Below are 21,778 nucleotides of genomic sequence, written 5' to 3'. Positions count from 1 at the left end.
TCTCTCTCTGTCCCAAAAATAAACGTTGAAAAAAAAAATTAAAAAAAAAAAACAAAAACAAAAAGACAGGTTTGCCAGCTGATACGTGAACTGGATGGACCCTGGGCACTCAAAGGCTCCCCACCTTCTTCCCTGTCCTTGGAATGTGAGTTCACTTGCCTTTCCTGCTCCCAGAGACTGCTCTAAGGACATAACCTTGAGATAGTGACCTGATACTGAAAATATCTACACAGTTTATGTGACTGGACCCAGTTAAGGACTCTTACAAACTTTTAAGATTTGGTGGGCAGGTGCAGAGATACATTCATCTTGCTGCCAGCTAAGACAAGCCTCATACATAAGCACCCTTTGCTTGTTAAAACTGCCACCTACCAACCTGGAATGGTTTGCCCATTTCTTTGGTCTCTCCCTGCCTTTTGAGTACAGGGACCAATTTCACATTACACCAGGGAAGCTCATGGGAGAGTTATGAACCAACAGACAGAAGAATTATGACAGGGACTTCCACATCCAACAGTATGGCAGACTAACATACCCTAATTTGACCCAATTACTTAAAAAAAAAATAGGACATAAAAAATTTTTTAAGTATTATTTTAAATATACTTGGTGCCCCAGCATTGAGTGAAACAGGTAAGAAATCCTTCCTGATTAGTCATGACCTCAAACCAGGCTTAATCTAGTAGGATATTTTGTTGAATATATAGCACTTTGGTAGTCAAAAAGTCCTCACGCTCAGAATTTAAAGTAGTCCCAGACTGGTAATGCCCTTAGAATCTTAAGAACCAAATGTTTCCTCTGTGGAAAACACTTTCAACCCAAAACTCAAAGTTTCCTACAAAGTTCTGAAGAATATAAATTCAGTGTGCACAGATTTTTAATTACAAACAAGGCACCATGAATAAGAGCTAGTGGAAACAAACAGCATGAATCAAACCAGCAAAGATTTTTATTGCTATGATCACATATAGAAAAGTCAACGGTGGCATAACACCAGTAAAGAGCAAAAGGTCATAAAAAGTAGCCCCCTAAAAGAGACACATAAAAAGAACTACATAGAGCCTCTAAAAAATGGAAAAGAGGGGCCCCTGGATGGCTCAGTCAGCAGAACATGCAACTCTTGATCTCAAGTATGTGAGTTCAAACCCCATATTGGGCACAGAGCTTACTTAAAAAAATAAATAAAAAATAAAATAAAATAATAAAAATAGAAAAGAGACTGGAATAAAAAAAAAAAAAAACCTCAGTAAATGAATTTAACGGCAAATTAAACAAAGCTAAAGAGTAGGTGAACAAAAATTTTCCAGAATATCCTACACAGAGATAACCAAAATATAAAAGAAATTAAGAGGCCCAGAATATAAAGTGAGAATGTCTATCTAACTCGAGTTTCAGAAATGTACAAAAGAGAAATTGAGGCAGAAACAATTTTTGAAGAGATACTAGCTGAGACTTTTTCTCAACTGAGAAAAACAATCTCAATTGTTGGGTTCAGGAAGTCCAACAATTTCTATGCAGGACAGTTAAAAGTCAAAGATTCCCATACTGGATTAAGAACAAAATCCATAAATATGATGATGTTTAAAGAGAAATCTAAAACCTCAAGATACAAAAAGGTTGAAAAACAAAAGATGGAAAATATCCTAGGCAAATAGTTATGAAAATATTGTTTACATACCTAAAAAATATTTACTAAAGTAGTCAAAATAGAAAAATAAAAAAATACTGTTTACAAGATTTTAATGGTAAAAAGTATTACTAAACATAAAGAGGGTCATTATGTAATGATAAAAAGAAATTCTAAACTGTTTTGTATCTAATAATACGTCCTCAAGATACATAAGACAAAAACTGAAGAAACTAGGTAACAGATGAATCACACTAGTTAATATTCTAAAGCACCTCTGTCTATAACTGATAGATCTAGGGGTGGCGGTGTGGCTCAGGTCATGATCTCATGTTTTGTGGGTTCAAGCTCTGCGTGGGCCTCTGCACTGACACTGCATAGCCTATTTGGGATTCTCTCTTTGTCCATCCCCCACTAAACACTCTCATGCACATGGGCTTTCTCTCTCTCCCAAAACAAGTAAACTTTAAATAAAAACCTGAGAGATCAAGCACACAAAATAATCAGTAAAGAATTAACAAGCCACAATATATTGAATATTGCTTCCAACTAAAAACATTTACGTTCTATTTTTTTTTTTTAATTTTTTTTTCAACGTTTTTTATTTATTTTTGGGACAGAGAGAGAGCATGAACGGGGGAGGGGCAGAGAGAGAGGGAGACACAGAATCGGAAGCAGGCTCCAGGCTCTGAGCCATCAGCCCAGAGCCTGACGCGGGGCTCGAACTCACGGACCGCGAGATCGTGACCTGGCTGAAGTCGGAGGCTTAACCGACTGCGCCACCCAGGCGCCCCCATTTACGTTCTATTCAAGCAAAATGAAAGTTATAAAAATAGACCACATGTAGGATTAAAAGCAACAGAACTGCAGTATTAAAGGGAAATTTATAGCCTGGAATGCTTAAACTAGAAAGTTGGAACGGCTGGGAGTTAATGGGTTAAGGATTAAACTTAACCAAAAACAAAGTAACAGGGACTCCTGTCTGACTCAGTTGGTAGAGCATACGACTCTTGATCTGGAGGATGTAAGTTTGTGCCCCATGTTGCGTGAAGAGCTTACTTTATTTTATTTGCATGTGTGCAAGTGAGGGAGGGGCAGAGAGAATCTTAAGCAGGGTCCAGGTCCAGTGCTGGGGCCTTGGGCTTAGTAGATCCTGATCTCAGGACTGTGAGATCATAACATGAACTGAAATCAAGAGATGGGGGGCGCCTGGGTGGCGCAGTCGGTTAAGCGTCCGACTTCAGCCAGGTCACGATCTCGCGGTCCGTGAGTTCGAGCCCCGCGTCAGGCTCTGGGCTGATGGCTCAGAGCCTGGAGCCTGTTTCTGATTCTGTGTCTCCCTCTCTCTCTGCCCCTCCCCCGTTCATGCTCTGTCTCTCTCTGTCCCAAAAATAAATAAACGTTGAAAAAAAAATTAAAAAAAAAAAAAAAAAAGAGATGGATGCTCAAAAGACTGAGCCACCCAGGCGCCCCAAGAGTTTACTTTTAAAAAAATAAAACAGGGGCGCCTGGGTGGCGCAGTCGGTTAAGCGTCCGACTTCAGCCAGGTCACGATCTCGCGGTCCGTGAGTTCGAGTCCCGCGTCGGGCTCTGGGCTGATGGCTCGGAACCTGGAGCCTGTTTCCGATTCTGTGTCTCCCTCTCTCTCTGGCCCTCCCCCGTTCATGCTCTGTCTCTTTCTGTCCCAAAAATAAATAAACGTTGAAAAAAAAATTTAAAAAAAAAAAAATAAAATAAAATAAAAAAATAAAAAAATAAAACAAAAAGACAATAATGTTCAAATAAAATAAAAGGAAGATTAATGAGAAGAAATTAGTAAGAAAATAATAGCTGTTTTTCAAAAGGTGTGTTAAGAAAAACTAGTCAAAACTTGGTAAGAGGTAAAAAAGACTATTAAGTGTTAAGAGCAGTGTTGTACCTGTACCACTGATTGGCTGAAAGAATTTTTTCTTCAAATTCTGTTAGAAAGTTTTAATATCTTACTGGTTTCCTCAGTTAACTACATAAAACTTTTGGATTACATATGCATAACAGTTTTTTTTAACTTAAAAAAAATTATGTTTTGGCTAAGTGATAAGCAAAGTTTTTCTGTAAAGAGCCAGGTAAACAATACATTAGGCTTTATGGGTCACTGGTTTATGTAGCAATTTTTAAATTCTGCCTTTCTAAGCTCAAAAGCAGTCATAGACAAAGAAAATGAATGGGTGTGGCTGTCCCCAATAAAACTTTATTTACAAAAACAGGCAACGGGCCAAAATCGGTAGGATTAAAAAAAAAAAAAAAAAAAGGAGTCAGTAAACATCTAGTAAGAAAAATGTAAGGGGTGGAAAAGAAAGCAAAAAAAGAAAAGGGAAAAGAGAAATGAAAGAAAGAAAGGGCACCTGGCTGGCTCAGTCAGTCATGTGACTCTTGATCTCGAGATCTTGAGTTCAAGCCCACAATGGGCGTAGAGCTTACATTAAAAAAAAAAAAAAAAAAAAAAAAAAAAAAAAAAAGTTAAAAAAAATGAGAAAAGGCACAAATAACCAATATCAAAGAACAAAAGAAGTATCTACATTGACAGGAAATGTGTAGAAGACAGTAGTATTTAATATTTTGTGCCAACCAAAAAATAAAATAAAGTAAATTACATTAAATTTTGTGCCAATAAACTTGAAAATTTAGATGAAATGAACCAAATTCTGGAAAAAATGTAACTTTCTATAAATTACTTAAGATGAAATAGAGAATTGAATACTTCGCTAAGCATTAAACGTGTCAGATTAGTATTTAAAAATCTTCCCCTCAACTCCACTACAGGCCCAGGCAATTTTAGCCACCATTCTACCGAACATTCAAGAAACAGGTAATTCTAATCACACAGTTAACAATTTCAGCATATCTAAAAATTGGAGGGAGCATACATTTTATAAGACTAGACCAACTCTGATATCAAAACACGAAATAGTATGAAAAAGACAAAAGAAGAATTACTCATGAATATACATGAAAACACTCTAGACAATATTAGTAAATCAAACAGCAATTTACACAAAGGGCAATATAACATGACTGAACTGGATTTATTTCAAGAATGAAAAACTGGTTTAACGGAAAATCACTGTAACTTCCACATTAACAGAATAGTAAAAATAAAAATGGTTTCAATAAATACAGAAAAAAATATGTAATAAATCAACACTGTGGGAGAAGGTCATCAAGATTTGACTTCCAGTTGACCCTTGAGCTTGACCCAGGCAACTGGAGGCTCCCCACCCCTCCCTGTTCCTGGAATGTGTTCCACTTGCATAGTCTTGAGAGAGAAATGTGGTATTGAGGCTATCTGGACTGGGTACGTGACTGAGCCCAGTTAAGGCCTCCTGCATACATGACTAAACATAGTTAAGGTCTGTGTATAAACTTTTAACATTCTGGCACAGAGATCTATTCATCTTGCAGCCACCCAAGACAATCCTCACACATAAGTTCCCTTACCTATGAAACCTGCCACCTACCAATCTGAAGTGGTCTCTTTCTTCAGTCTCTTGCTGCCTCTGTGTACAGAGGGCCAGTTTTATTTATTTACTTATTTAGAGAGACAGTGCATGTGTGAGCGGGGGGAGGGAGGGAGGGAAAGAGAGAGAGAAAGAGAGAGAGAGAATATCCCAAGTAGGCTCCGAACTGTCAGTGTAGAGCCTGACATGGGGCTTGATCTCAGGAACCATGAGACATCATTGACCTGAGACAAAATCAATAGTCGGACACTAACTGACTGAGCCACTCAGGCACCCTCCATACATGGGGGCCAGTTTTAGATTACACTTTGGAACCTCCTCAGGGAGTTACGAACCAACACCATTTTTAGAGAGAATTTCCTTAACATTAAATAAAGCATTATCTATTTAAAACATTTACCAAATGATAAAAGCACTTTCTTTAGAAATGGGAACAAGGTAAGTGAACCCTCTTCCACCATTTCTATTCAACAATTTTTTTGAGGTCCGGGACAGCACTGTAAAGCAAGAAAACAATTTCAAAATATAAAGACTAGAAAGGTAGAAACAAAACCATTACTATTAGCAAATAATATATTTCTTTTATATGGAAAACCTCAAAGAATGTATAAATGACTGAATGACTAAAGGAATTTGGCAGTATTACTGTATATAAAATATACACCAAAAATAAATCTGAAATTACATAATTTTAAGAAAAAAAATAACAGTTTCAAAACATATAAAGTACCCTGAAATAATCCTACAAAAGATGTTTGAGACTGCTATGGATAAATCTCTAAAAGTTTATTAATTCAATGTAATCTCTATCAAAATACACTATTTTGTGTGACTGTGACAAGCTGCTTTTATAGTTTATATGGAAGAGCAAAGGGTTATGAAACTATGATCCACTTGAGTAATAAAGGTGGGAGACTTTCCTTATTATAAAGCTATGGTAATTAAGATCAGGTGAAAATACCATAAGAGAGACCACCTATTGACTAGAACGATGCCTAGAACTGGTACCAAATATGTGGAAATTCATCAGCTGGCAAGAAGAGGATGGAGTCTTCACTAAAGGGTTCTGAGACAAGTGATGATCAAATGGGGAAAAATGAAGTCAAACATCTATCTCACACCAATAAAATTGTGAGCAGACTAAAACTTAAATATAAAAGAAAACTATGAAAATTTAAAAAGATAATCTATGAACATAGCTTTATGACTTAGTACAGAAAATTTTTTATAAGCATTAACAAAGGAAAACAATGATTAATTCAACTACATTAACTAGGTAATTAAAAAATACATTATTTTTAAATTCTGTACACATATTTTATACTCTTCACTTAGTATTTGAACCAAATAAAATTTACCTACTTAACCTGCTATTAATCTACATTATATTTGCTGGACAATATATAAACATAAGCATATAGAATGAAGAACAAATGTGTCTTTTTGTTGGAATATTAGGATGCTGCACTGCAGTTAATATAGGGCAGCCACTTCTTTTGCTATAAGCTGCTGAGAAACTGAACAAGAGCAATATTCACACACCTCTCTCTTTCTGCTTCAGATGCATGAAAAGTAAGAAAAAAATTCCAACGCTAACTTATATCAAAAGACTATATCCATGGTGCCTGGGTGGCTCAGTCGGTTGAGTGTCTGACTTCGACTTAGGTCATGCAAGATCTCATGGTTCGTGGGTTCGAGCCTCCCCAGCAGCCTTTGCACGGACAATGCAGAGCCTGCTTCAGATTCTATGTCTCCCTCTCTCTCTGCCCCACCCCTGCTCATGCTCTCTCTCTCAAAAATAAACATTAAAAAAAAAAAAACAACTATATCCATGATGAGTTTTATTATTCAGAGGGCCTAGTAGAAGACGTATTTTCTCTTGAGTCACCAAACCCAGAAAAAAGTAAATTATCACTAATCTCAAATGTAATACAATTCTATGATCCATGAAAGTTTTTGCTCACCATTATATCCCCAGAGCCTACGCTAGTTCCTCGCACATAGTGGATGCTTAATATATATTTTCTAGTAATTCAACACATAGCTACTGCTAAGGAAAAATATGTTATTTGTCTTTCCAGAAGAAGTTTAAAAAGCGTAAGGTAGAAAAGGATCAGTGGTTAACTAGGTAAGTATTTATAAATCTGGATAAAGTCACTTTTTTGTTTCAGAAAAAGGAAATGATATTTCACACAGTCATGTCAGTAATTCAGTAACCAAGAGTTACAGTAAGTTAATATTACAAGAAATGTATAAATAAGGTTACCTATTTAATTCTTCCTAAATTTTCATTTGTTGACTCCTAAGCCAATATATAAGTTCTAGTGAGTCAAAAGAAAGTCAAATTATTCATTTATAATAACAATAATAAAATCAAAGAAAAAAAGCCACACTTGGAATTTTGATTATTGTATATTAACAGTTTACTGAACCTAATGAATTCTAATAATTAATCTTAAAAAATAAAAAAGACTTACAAAAGTGCTCTATTATTATGTTCCACAACACAAATACAGGCAATTTTTTTAACAAGCAATTTTTAAGTAACATATTCACTTAGTGTAATATAACACTGATGCAGTTATGTATTTCTCTCAAACTGTTTTTAGCCATGTAAAGGTCAGAAATTTTTCTGCCACTACATCTGTCTCACCTAAGAGGTAGTGACAGAAAATGACAGCCTTTTCCAGAACCGCACCTTGGAAAGCTTGCTAGAAGGGCTTCTTCAATTCGCCTTAGTCTGCTGCTCTAAGTGGGCTTCTCCCAATGCAGCACATACCCTGAGTTTCTAAGACAGACACACACCCACCTTCCAGTAGGTACTTACAAACAGAAAGCAATAGCATTAGAAAATTCTTACCAGAAAGATCCACCACTGCCTCATGACTGGAAACAGCTCCTTTCTCAATAAAAAGATCTCGAAAATATTCACTATTAGCTGACAGAACAGATTTATGAGCTTTGTACTCCTCTCCCTCAATTAACAAAGTAACATCACAGAACTGGTTGGAGAGTCTCTGTTCGTTGAGCTGCTTTAAGACAGCCTGACAATGTTTTGGAGAAGAACGTTTCACCACTCCTTTGGTGTCAACCTATCAAAATAAGTTTAAGTATTATGTATCATCTGTATTTCTACCTTTAACAGAATTTAAAACGTGATACATTATTCACTTTTAAAGACACCATTAATATGAAGAAATAGCCAGATATTCTTTATTACCTATATATTTAAATTAAAAGAGCATTCTTACTATTTTCTGCCATGTTCCTGCATCTCACTTCTTGCTGCCTTTATTTACTAGTCAGAAACTTAATGGTGTATGAAAGTAATGCAGGTAAAAAAACAAAAACCTAGCCAATTTTTTTTTTTTTAACATTTATTCATTTTCGAGAAAGAGAGATTGTAAGCAGGGGAGGGCTAGAGAGAGGAGGACAGAGGATCCAAAGCAGGCTCTATGCTGACAGCTGTAAACCCAATGCAGTGATCCCACCAACCATGAGATCATGTCCTGAGTTGAAGTCAAGACGCTCAACCAACTGAGCCACCCAGAAGCCCCAGCCAGTTTTTGTTTTTTTTTTTAATGTTTATTTTTGAGAGAGAGAGAAAAGGAGACAGAGACAACCTGAAGCAGGGCTCAAATTCACAAACTGTGAGATCATGACCCAAGCTGAAGCTGGACACTTAACTGACTGAGCCACCCAGGTGCCCCAAGACCTAGCCAGTTTAATTTACCTTGTTTCATGACCTAAAGATTGTTTCCAGAAACGTATTGTCTACCTGTACCAATATACCATTTATTTATTTATTTATTTTATTTTCAGAGAGAAAGAGAGAGACAGAGAGACAGTGAGACAGAGACAGAGAGAGAAGCAGGCAGAGAAAGAGGGAGAGAGAGAATGCCAAGAAGGCTCTTCACTGTCAGTACAGAGCCCAACATGGGGCTCAATCTCATGAACCTCAAGATCAGGACCTGAGATGAAATGAAGAGTCCAATGCTTAACCCACTGAGCGACCCAGGTGCCCCACCAATATACCATTTAAAAAGGCAGGAAGAGGGGCATCTGGGTGGCTTAGTCTGTTAAGTGTCTGATTTTGGCTCAGGTCATGATCTCACATCACAGTTCGTGAGTTTAAGCCCCTATTGGGCTCTCTGCTCTCAGCACAGAGCCCGCTTCAGATCCTGTCTCCCTCTCTCTCTGCCCCTCTTCTCCTCTCACGGGCACACGCCTGTGCTCTCTCAAAAATAAACAAACATTTAAGAAATAAAATAAGACAAGAAGAATGATTAACAACAAACCAACAACCTACATTCTAAAGAGAATTAACTACAGGAATATTTATAATTAATGAAAAAGCAGTCTTAGCATACTTTTAGTGTATGTAGTAACAACAGAGTGTATTACCTGAGACAAAGACTTACTTAAATTTTCAACAGTCAAGCAGTTTTGGTACTTTAAGAAAAAATTCACGAAGACTACAAACCTAATACATTAGTTACAAATGTTAAAGCTGAATGGAAAGTTCTACTTACAAATACAAGTTCATGTTTGGACACTGGCTTCTTTTTTGCAGGCTTGGAGGCTGCAGTTGGAGCTGAAGTAAAATTGCTCAGATCATCCTCTGATTCATTACTTTCTTCTCCAGACTCAAGGTCTAGTCCCAATTCTTCTAACATTTCTGAAGTATCTGATATTGGACGGGACCGATCTAGCTTCTCCTGGCATTTGCTACACTGTTTAATGTAATCTTTCACTTGCTTTAATATACCTAGAATAAAAATAAAAATTAACAAGTCGAATTTAATACTATGTCATTTGAAAATTATTTTTGGTTCTTTAATCTACGTACACTGATATGTTTGAGTGCTTATGTGTGGACACACAGCATGTAAAAGTGATTTCTTGAGAATGCAAGGTGCATGTTTTCATAGATGTAAGGTTACAGATGATGGTTTCCATTCTTATTTTTGCTTATTCCTAGTTATTTGCTTCCCCACCATATGATTACATAGCAGTACCCATTTCCATGAGAGCTGCAACTCATTCATGCTATAGAAATTGTATGAAAATGCCAATATGACCTTTGTGAACAGTTATATAATGTGATTACCTCTCTACCCTACTAACATCAGGATTTCCCATGCAATTTGCTTTGGTCAATGGAATATAAATAAATATAACGTGTGCCATGTCGCAAAAGCTTTAAGAGGCCCTGTTTCTCATGGGTGATCTGATCTTCGTCCCCTCTCTCAAATAACAGCATGTTCCAGATGGATGCCATCATTTAGGCCTGAATTGCAGATGAAAAACGAGAGGTGGAGGGGCACCTGGGTGGCTCAGTTGGTTAAGCGCCTGACTATGGCTCAGGTCATGATCTCACAGTTTGTGAGTTCGAGCCCCGCATCAGGCTCCATGCTGACAGCTCAGAGTCTGGAGCCTGCTTTGGATTCTGTATCTCCCTCTTTCTCTGTCCACCCCCCAGTCACGCTCTCTCTCTCTCTCTCTCAAAAATAAACAAACATTAAAAAAAAAAAAAAAAGGTGCGGTGAAATTGCAACATAATGAGAGTGTAAAATAAATCTCATTTTTGAAAGCTATGAGATTTTAGGGTTGTATAAAATAACAGTTTTTGTTTTGTTTTGTTTTTAGGTCCTTGCATGATGCTGGGCACAAAGCAGGACACAGTAAGTAATTTTTTTTTCATTTTGATAGAAAAAGCACGAGTGGGGGAGGGGCAGAGAGCTAGAGGGAGAGAGAGAGGGAGGGAGGGAGAGAGAAAGAGGGAGAGAGAGAGAAAGGGGGGGAGAGAGAGAGAGAAAGAGGGGGAGAGAGAGGGAGAGGGAGGGAGAGGGGGGGAGAGAGAGAGAGAGAGAGAGAGAGAGAGAGAATATCCCAAGCAGGTTGCGCACTGTCAGCACAGACCCCAATGCAGGATTCTATCTCATGAACCATGAGATCATGACCTGAGCAGAAATCAAGAGTCGGAAGCTTAACTGACTGAGCCACCCAGGTGCCCCACAGCATACACAGTCTTAACAAAAGTTGCTTGTACACAAGCCACTCACAAGATCCTATCGTGAATTTCAACTTCTAGTTCAGCATGTTGGGGCAGGGGTGAGGAGCAGGGGGAATGCTTACACACACCATCCTCCTTACAAGGTAGGACCGATTAATTTCCATCCTACAAATGAGAAGAATGAAGCCTAAGAGGTAAGAAACTTGTCCCAAGTTGCATCTAGTAAACTGCATTACTGGGTCTCCAAAAGCCATCTGATTTTCAGTATATTATGCTACTTACCCAGGAATACATTTATCCATCACTGTGGCAGAAAATTCTCCCCCTACAATCCCCACGTAAAGTGTAAATGAAAAGGCTCATTACTTAGCTAAAATGATATAGAAGTATATAATAAATTCCTGAAAAGAATTTCAAGACGTCTAATTATACCATGGTTCCTTTCAACCTTCGGGTAATATTCAAGCAATGTTTCTCAAATTGTATTATGTCCCATACTTACTAAAAAAGTATACACTGGATTAATACATTCACAAAATTATATTTGCATTTTATACACACATAATGGGTATTATCACATTCAAAGCTCTAAGAGTTCTACAATGAAGACAGCTGCTTAACAGAAATTTGCCGAATTTATTTGTTATAGATCCTCCCCCCCCCCCCCCCCCCCCCGCCTGGAACATAACTCAGAAAATACTGGGTCAAGATTAAATAAAACTTCCATAAAAAGGCATTTATGTGTGCGTATTTAGAGAATATATTCTAATGTCTGAAAATGCTACAGTCAATAAAAGTCTATACCTGTATGTTACAGTCAATAAAAGTCTATACAGTGAGAAGATTTTTAAAAATGATAAAAAGGCTGGATGCATATATATTTTACATATAATTACATAAATAATTAAGAGTAAAATTATATTTTACATATAATTAAGAGGTGCCTGGCTGGCTCAGTTGGTAGAGCATGCCACTTTTGATCTCAGGGTCATGGGTTTAAGCCCCACATTGGGCGTAAAGCTTACTTAAAAAAAAAAAAAAAAAAAGTTCATTCTCTTTGTAAAAAGAAAAAAAAAGTGAATGGGTTGGGGTGATGAAAAATTTCTGAAGAGTGGTGACGGTCACACAACAATGTGAATGTACTCAATGCTTCTGAACTGTACACTTAAAACAGTAAATTTTATATTATCTATATCTTACCACAACTAAAAAAAAAAAAAGTAAAGGAGTACAAATACAAACTTCCAACTATAAATAAGTCATGGAATAAACCATGGGGATGAAAAGTACAACACAGGAGACATAGTCAATAATATGGTAATAATAATTTTCCATGGCAACAGATGATACCTAAGCTTATCATGGTAAACATTCATTATGTATATAATTGTTGAATCGCTAAGTTATACACCTGAAACTAATATATTGTAGGCCAACTACAGTAAAAAGAATAAATGGGTATAAGAGTGGGAAATGACACATGTAAGAGAATACATATTTATAAGTAAAAAAACATACTTAGAGGGGTGCCCTGGGTGGTTCAGTCAGTTAAGCGTCCAACTTCAGCTCAGATCATAATCTCATGGTTCGTGAGTTCAAGCCCTGTGCTGGGCCCTGTGCTGACAGCTCAGAGCCTGGAGCCTGTTTCAGATTCTGTGTCTCCCTCTCTCTGACCCTCCCTTGCTCATGCTCTTTCCCCCTCACCTCTCAAAAATAAACATTTAAATAAATAAATAAATGAACATAAAAAAATACTTAAAGAATAAGAAGTAGTGCTGAGGAAGTTTTCATCTTCACAGTAAACAAAGAAGGCAGCATTTTTTCCTAATTAACTTTGGCTGTATTTCTAAACATTTTATGATTCTACATCGTTCAGTATATTCTGCATATAGCAGAACTCTGGTTACACCATAAACTTGTTGAGTTCAAATGGTATTGGAAAAACTACATAGGAAGCATTTGAAAAGGATGAAAATTATTAAAACTACAGGAAAAAATTTTAATGTATGATAATCAGTTTTCTCAAAAGTCACCCGATATTTCAAGTCCTCTCCCTTGAGTGTTTAGTGTTTTGATGGGATCATCTTAAATCTAGCCTTAAAGATTCAGAAACCTAACCTCTAGTTCATCCAGAATTGATTAAGTTGAAAGACTGACTCAAGTTAATCACTAAAAAGACATCAATATATAAACACAATTAATTTACTACATTACTGCAAAGCATTGAAACTACTTATACAAAAAAAAAAAAAAAATTAAAAAAAAAAAAAAGGGGGCGCCTGGGTGGCGCAGTCGGTTAAGCGTCCGACTTCAGCCAGGTCACGATCTCGCGGTCCGTGAGTTCGAGCCCCGCGTCAGGCTCTGGGCTGATGGCTCAGAGCCTGGAGCCTGTTTCCGATTCTGTGTCTCCCTCTCTCTCTGCCCCTCCCCCGTTCATGCTCTGTCTCTCTCTGTCCCAAAAATAAATAAACGTTGAAAAAAAAAATTAAAAAAAAAAAAAAAAAAAAGAAACTACTTATGCAGCAAAATCTGAACCCACTAACTAGCTCGGTGACCATGCCAAACCTCTCTGTGCCTACGTGTCATTGACTGCAAAATGGGAGTAATGGTACTTACACTATGGTGTTATGATTAATGTTAAGATTTATAAAGCACTTTGAACACTATATGACACACAGTAACTACTACATAAGTGTTTGCTAAATATGGTAATACTCACTGGTCAACCTCTCTGGTACTGCAAAAAACAAAAACCCCACATAAAACATCAAGATTACCATTAAAAGATTCTTCACTGAGCACAGAATCAAAACAAAAAAAGATGAAGACTTTAGTGGGTAGTCCTCTAATAAAACAACTTGAGGAACAGTTTCTTACCCTAGGGCAGGGTTTCTCAACTTCAGCAGTGTTGACATTTTGGGCCAGATGATTCTTGCTGGTGGCGGGAGGGGTGTAGAGGGCTGTCCTGTCCACTCTTACTGTATCACGTTTAGAAGCATTCCTACCCTCTACCCAACTAGATGTGGATAGCAACCCCTCAACCACCATCACGAGTTATGACAACCAAAACTGTCTCCAGACATAGCCAGACATCTCCTGGAAAGCAAAATCGTTCCTGGGTCAAGAACCAATGCTTCAGAGATCTATTTGCCAAAATGAACAATTTTGCTCCTATCAGCTCTTCAAGAGCTTCCGTCCCTATCATTTTTGGATACAATGACCACCCCAGTTCAGGGGCTCTCATTTCTGGTTATATGCATATGAATTCTTCTGTTTTGTTTTCTTCAAAGAGGTTACAGGTGGTTAGTTATGGTTATAAAGACCCAGTTTTTGGTGGATTTTCTGGAGATTACAACCTCTTCTAGGCTCCCTGACAACAGCATCCATTTATCCCATTACTCTAAAACAAAAATCAGTTCTTGGGGTAGGGACTTCTGCAGGTAGCTAACTTTTTTTTTTTTTTGGCCAGTTTAATCTTTGTTTCCCCCTCCTAATTTAATTCTTTCTTTACATTCTGGAAGCATTTCACTGTAGATACCTAGCATCAGCATCTGATGGAGGCAGGGAAGAGAATCATTTTGAAACTCCAGCACAGACTTCAATACAAGATGAAATAAGAGGTTTGTGTGTGTGGGGGGGGGGGCGTTGAGAATAATTATTAACATTTTACATTCTGAAATTTGTTATATGTAAACTTCTAGGCACGAACCACAGTTTCTCAACTGTACTCAAAGGAGGAAAATTGCTACAAACTTGCCTGAGCACTAGGATATATCTTATGATAGCAGCATTTCAAAAAAAAAGCAAAATAAATTATGAATCTCATTAAACTCTCCTTGATACAACTTATGACTCTGGAACAGTTTGTTTGGCACTTACATTGATCAATTCTTAATAGCTTTCAGGTAAATAGTCTACAATGGCTTTGTATTATGTATATACCTTACACATAAACAAGGAAGCAACCAAAGTGTTAATGTACTAAGAATCAATATGAATAGCTACTTAAAAAAAAATAAAATGAATAGTTAATAACTGAGAGCAAACTTCTCTGATGATTATGAATTATTTTATTATTATTATTATTTTTAAGTAAGCTTTATGCCTAACGTGGGGCTTGAATTCACAACCAAGAGTTGTACGCTCTATGGGCTGCAACAGCCAAGTGTCCCACATTCTTATTTGAAAGGAGGAATGACTAAAATAATAAAAATAATGAGATCATCAAATAACAAAAACTCATTACATGTCAACAAAATAGCATTTTATGAAAAAAATCACTATTTTCATAAAAATAGTGAGAAGAGGGGTACTGCTTTACATTTTTGAAAATCTTTTTAATGTGTGGCTTAACAGAAGACAGATTATCATATATGCTTCTGCAATCAACTTATTGCCATATATGACATGTCACATAGCCTCTGGAAAACTCCACCGTATACTTAGAAAACAACTAGAAAAAAAAGCAAATAATGCCTTGGAATTATCATGAAAATAATTTTGCCTTTGTGGATCTTCTGAAAGGATCTCAGGGCCTCCCATGCCAGGGTTTCACTACTCTACTGATGTGTGGTACTTCAAGAATAACAGTTCTAGTCGTTTAATGCCTCTTAGGTTCTACAAATGTAGACAAACCACAAATGTATCTCTTTCATTTTTAAGTTAAACATAAACATGGTCTCATTTTTAAAAATTTTTGTCTTTTAAGACACTGCACACCAAAAAACTCAAACAACCCCCCCCCCCACCAAACTGCATTCAATATCATTCACAGATAATAAGTTTAGGGAACGAAAATTCTTAACACTAAACCGTTACAGCACCATATAATAGTGGTTAAGAGCATGAAATCACAAAGGTCAGCTGTGTGACCTCTGACCTATATAACCACCTGATGCTTTTAGTTTTCTCATGGCTGAAACAGAGATAAATATTTCCACCTTACACGATTTTATCAAGATTAAACGAAAACAAATTAAGAGCTCAGACTGTGCCTGCATGTACAAGTCTGATCAATGATACTTAGCTATATTTTAATTTTTAACATGTCATAAAGTATTTTTTAATTATTTTTTTAAAAGTAATCTCTACACCCACAGTGGGACTGAAACTCACCACCCCAAGATCAAGAGTCACAAGATCTAACCACTGAGCCAGCCAGGCGCCCCAACATGTCATAAAGTATTAAACATAAGACATTTGCTCAGGAAAACAATTGCCTGACCAAATCAGTTTTAACAAAAGGCAGCAATTACTCCGTATTCACCTTTCACACTTATGTCCCTTTAGAGGAATTTAATTCAAATATTGGTTTAAAATAAAAAATAAATTAAGAGAACGCATTTAAGCAAACAATAGAGCTGGATCGTTTTTTGAAAACACACAAGAACTCTTTAAGGAACAAAAGGAAGGACTACCCAATAGTTTGTCAATTAATAGGCTTGATGACAAAGTTCAGGAACTGAAAAGAACTTCAGAAATTAGTCCGTAGTCGAATTTCTTTAATCACGGATAAGCAACCCAGACTGTTAATTTCTCCTGAGCCATAAGGAGACTGAAGGGCAGAATCCTTCCTTACAAAACCTCTCCTAAGGGCCTGCAAACTTCCACTAATTCCAAGTGAACAGTTTGAATGTAAATCAAATTTGTGGAGGATGAGGGCGGTAAAGAAGCCAAAGACCCTTGCCCTCATTCCTTAACGTGGTTCCCAAGCAGGCAAGAAAACTTAAGAGCAGTATTTCCTGTTACAACCACAGTAACCTTATCTTTCAGGAGTGTACATAGTGCCTCAGTTTCCAAAGCGCTTTCTACAGTATCAAAGGGAAGAAAATGAAAACATTCAGAATGAAAGGCATCTGCTATTCACATTGAATTCTTGCCCTAAAATCGAGGTTGAAGACAGTTATTTCCATACAGTCATTTCAGATCAGCTCTGCACGAGCTGTGTGATCGCATTATTGCTTATTTACGCCGCAGTAGCACAATTCGAAGAATACGGGCAAGCAGGTCCAGGGAACCTCAAACCCGCAGGCCCAAATCCTAGCTCAAACGACTGAAGCAAGCAGCCCAAGCTTGGAACAGACTGTCCCTTCCCCAGACTATCAGCAGGAACAAGATTTTAAAAGGCACAGACGTAGCTCCGCTCGATCGCCGCCCTGGAGCGTCCGGGAGGGCAGGAGCCACCGCCTCCAGCACCGCCGAAGGAGGCGGGCCTGCCGCAGCCCGCACGACTGGGCCCCTCCCGGCGGCTGGCCCGGCCCCCGGGGAAGCCCCCTTCGCCCCACCCCGGGCCTGGGCCCGCCCCCAGCTTCCCCGGCCTCCTTCCTGTGGGAAGTGCGGCTCCTTTCGCGTCCCCCACCCTCTCGGCTCCGCCTGGCAGCCGCTCCGCCGTGAGCGCCGGCTGGGTGGGCGAGGGGCGTCTGGGACCCTCCAACTCGCTCGTGCGCAAGCAAGCCCGCCTCCGCCAGCGGGCCTTGCCTGGACAACAGGCCGCCGCCCGCCCCCTCGCCACGGGCGAGGTCCTACCTCGCCACCAGTAAGTCTTGGACAAGTCGTGCCAGGTCTGATGCCGGGTGTGGTGAGTGCCGCCCGGGCCCAGGTGCGCCGCCTCGATGAGCCCCCGGCGTCGCTCGGGCTGCAGCACCACCTCCAGCTCCGCGAAGGTCTTGCGGTGCCGCTGCCGCCGCTGGTAGTACAAGGTCCCACCACGCACCACATAGCAGGCGGCCGCTTTGCGGATTTTACGCTTGACATTGCCCTCCGTGCCCGGAGCATACGGCTCACGCTCGTTTGTCAGGTAGCGAAGAATGGCCCGGTAGCTTTCCTCGCTTGACATCTCTGACGGCGGCTCCCTAAGGGCGCCTGTCAGTGGTGGGGGAGGAAGACAGCGCACTAGCTCCGGACGGATGCAACAGCGGCGGCGGCACTGTAGGGAGGAATGGCTGTATCTGTGGTGAGTGCTCTTCGACGGCGCCCGCAGCGCGAAGGCAGAACCGACGAGTTGGTAACCAGGGGGAACTGCACTTCTCCAGCGCGCGGGATCCGCTGGCGACTGACAAAATGGCTGCTGCACCACCGGAAGTGACGTGATCAAGGGCAGTGGGTGAGGGGACTGAGTCCTGATTGGAGCGCACAGGCTTTCTGGATTGATGAAGCCAGCCGGGTGACGTCAGGACTGCGGGCGGACATTTTGGAAGAGGGTAGGCCTTTCCTTCGAGACCGAAGACTGCTTTGAGCAGACATCTTAAGTACTGGCAGTTTCCCTTTTCATTTTTTCCTTCTTTCCCTTGCTCTGAGCACGTGTGGGAGTTGGTGGGCTGTTGATTTCTCGTCGGATATACACCAAGGTGTGGAGGAGTCTGTTTTTTTTTTACCCCGATTACCTTCTGAGACCCCCAACAACGTAAAAGCATAAGATTTTGAGGATCTTAGTAAAATATAAGCCTATAGATAGCCCCAAGACCAAAGATAGCCGCATTCACATGTAAATTTATTTTACAGGTAAACGTTTGAAATCTGAGTCCTTCAGTGATAAGAATTATAATTTCCAGACTTAAAGTGTTGGCTCCAAATCAGCCATGGAACTGTCGGGATTTTCCTCGAATGACCGTCTAACATAGGGGCAGTTTTCTATATTTGAAGGTAATGATGTTGGCAATGAGTAGATAGCACTCTTACAGCTTCATTTGCATGTATTTTTACATAAACCTGGGGGGGGGGGCGGATTCTCCATTTTACACCCAACATTTACCGAATGCATAAAAGACCAAGGCGACTTGAAATGCATCTTCCAGCGTACAGTGCGGGTCCTATTTCACATCTTTAGCGGGTAGGCCGGAGCAATGGCCCATGCCACCCATCCGTTGGTTGAATCTGCAGCGCAGACAAGACTACAGGCCCAGAACATCCTACTCGACAACTGGGGTCTGGCATTGACAGTACTTTGCTAGTTCCAGGTCAACCCTCCCCCTCTGCCCCCAGCCTGGAGTCTACAGTCGCTGGGTCAGGCTCTCTGACCCTGCGGAGACATGTTAAGAGGTAAACAGGTGAATGCACTGGGCTCAAAAAATAGGATGGCACCCAATCTCTGCGGTACTTGCGGTTGACGTTGCGGGAATTGACAGGTGGCTTAGATACTTGAGGCAGCATCCTTGAATAAGATTCTGGCTGTAGGTACCTGAGCTCCCAGACGTATATAGGAAAGACATAACCACCAGACCAGGTATTTACTTAGGGTCACTCGACCCAGACTGAGACAGCTGGGGAAAGGAAGAGGAATTAGAAGGTAGAGATGCGTCCTCTCCGCTCTTTGGAGTGGGCCACCCAAAGCAGATACCCAAATCAACCCTACAAGAACTGTGCTGGGCCAGCACCATCACTCTTATACTGTGAAATCGACTTCCTTTAAAACTAAATTTAAGGGGCACCTGCGTGGCTCAGTTGGTTAAGCAGCTGGTTTCGGTTCATGTCATGTTTTCATGGTCTATTCATTAGTTCAAGCCCCACCTTGGGCTCTGTGCTGACACCTCAGAGCCTGGAGACTTTTTTGGATTCTCTCTCTCTCTGTCCCTCCACCACTCATGCTCTGTCTCTCTCTCTCTCAAAAATAAACATTAAGATAGCTGCAGCTCTTTAAAAAACAAAAAAACTAACTTAAAATAGATTTAAAAAGTTGTGGAAGTGGAGAAAAACTTAAATTACCCAATTCAGTTTCTGCCAAAACAACCTGTGAAAAGCATTTAGAAGCACACTGTACTTGAATTGCCTTTGGGCCAATGTGGAGAAAAGGTTTTATAGGTGGACTAATTGTCTTCCTGAGAAAAGCTAAACTTGCCACCCTTCTAGAACAGGTATTTACTATTTATTTCTAGTTCCTCCTGGGTTGCAGGCTACCCAGGAATCAAGGGCAATTAGAATTGACAGTTTCACCTTAAGTCATGTAAGCCAGAAAAGCAGTGATTTAAAAGGACATTTTTTTCCTGTATCCCAAAATTAGGAATCTAGCTCTGAACTCAAGTTGGGTAGTTTCGTTGGTTAAGTTTCCTTGTTCACAGCTAAATAATGGTCTTATTTTCCTTGTTGTTTCAGAAAAAAAACATTACACAATAAAAAATGAAAAAAATTTCCAAGCAAAACCTTAGAGATTTCTAAGCAAGAGCCAGTGGATTTGCACATTTCTTAAATTGATGTTAGAATTTTACTTTTCAAGTCCCCCAAAAGGGCTATTTTATTTATTCCTAACACCCAGAACAATGCTTGAATTTAACATGCACTAGACAGAATAATTCTATCACTTTGGATAGCATGGAGGGGATGGGGGGGAGGAATGCTGAGGTCTGATTTTTACCTTCACCTAGTATTTCTATATGTAAAAGCATGTTTCTCAAATGAGGATGCGACTTGTTGTAGCTTTCCAACTTGGCAGTGGCACATAACAGGATTTTTTACTTTTTAAAAAAATTTTTTCAATATTTTTGATAGAGACAAAGTGCAAGTGGTGTAGGAACAGAGAGGGAGACAGATTCCAAAGCAGGCTCCAGGCTCTGAGCTGTCAGCACAGAGCCTCACGTGGGGCTCGAACTCACTAGAGTTCATGACCTGAGCTGAAGTAGACACTTAACTCACTGAGCCACCCAGGCGCCCCTAAAATTACTTTTGAGAGGATGAGCACGAGTGGGGGAGGGGCAAAGAGAGAGGGAGACAGAGAATCCAACACAGACTTGGAGCTGTCATCGCAAAGTCTCACAAAGGGTGAGATAATGACCTGAGCGAAGTCTGACGCTTAACTGACTTGAGCCACCCAGATGCCAGAAGTACAAGCCTATTAACATAAATTACTCTTCCTTGCCACATTTTACACACACATTGTCTAGAGTATCAGCAGGCTACTGGTTTTTCTTGCGATTTTAACCATGGCTCTAATTCCCAGCTCAACAAACTACCTTGGGAATTTGTAAGCATATTCACGTGCTAACAAAGTTGTACTCTTCATTCAAACTTATTTCTGGAAAAAAAGAGTGGCTTAAGAGTACAGTTGAAGTTTTAAGTACTTTTTTTTTAATGTTCATTTTTGAGAGAATGTGAGTGCAAGCGGCAAAGGGCAGAGAGGAGACATATAATCATACCGTTTGCAGCTATGGAACTGGAGGGTATTATGCTGGGTATTATGCTAAGTGTCAGTCGCAGAAAGATATGTTTTCACTCATGTGGATCTTGAGAAACTTAACATAAGTCCATGGGGGAAGGGAAGGGGGAAAAACAGAGAGAGGGAAGGAGGCAAACCATAAGAGACTCAAATATAGAGAACAAATGGGAGGGTTGATGGGAGGTGGGGGAAAGTGGGTGATGGGCACTGAGGAGGGCACTTGTTGGGATGAGCACTGGATGTTGTATGTAAGCCAATTTGACAATAAACTAAAAAATAATAATAAAGTAGACTTCAAGTCCCTCGTAGAGCCTAACACTAGACTTGAGCTCATGGCCTTGAGATCAAGATCTGTGATTGAGTTGCAGGTTTAAGTGAAGTTGCAGGCTTAAGGGACTGAGCTACCCAGGTGCCCCAAGTTTTAAGCACTTTCAATTCAGCTATCAACTGATGGTAATAGGTGAAGGGCAAACCCAATATAAAATAAATGTTTACCA

General features: G+C 39.6%; 1 protein-coding gene across 4 annotated transcripts in view; it reads right to left on the bottom strand.

Annotated features, from left to right (window-relative positions):
* ZBTB11 (zinc finger and BTB domain containing 11) overlaps positions 1-18,207 on the bottom strand; it is a 32,831-nt gene extending 14,624 nt beyond the window's left edge. The window contains exons 1-4 of one of the 4 annotated variants that reach the window (XM_047098968.1): positions 14,015-15,225; positions 11,187-11,302; positions 9,654-9,889; positions 7,982-8,213 (exon numbers count right to left, since the gene is read on the bottom strand). In XM_047098968.1, coding sequence (XP_046954924.1) covers positions 7,982-8,213; positions 9,654-9,797 — 376 coding nt within the window. In that variant the 5' untranslated portion in view covers positions 9,798-9,889; positions 11,187-11,302; positions 14,015-15,225. Of the gene's footprint in view, positions 1-7,981; positions 8,214-9,653; positions 9,890-11,186; positions 11,739-14,014; positions 15,226-17,662 lie in introns of those variants that run through there. The other 3 variants (XM_047098966.1, XM_047098969.1, XM_047098967.1) reach the window with 3 other exon arrangements.
* Positions 18,208-21,778: the final 3,571 nt, after the last annotated feature.

The sequence above is a fragment of the Lynx rufus genome, unplaced genomic scaffold (assembly GCF_022079265.1).
Source record: "Lynx rufus isolate CCGP_SWC_20201006 ecotype Redwood Valley unplaced genomic scaffold, mLynRuf1.p SCAF_5, whole genome shotgun sequence".
NCBI lineage: Eukaryota > Metazoa > Chordata > Mammalia > Carnivora > Felidae > Lynx > Lynx rufus.
This window is presented reverse-complemented; position numbering and strand designations above follow the sequence as displayed.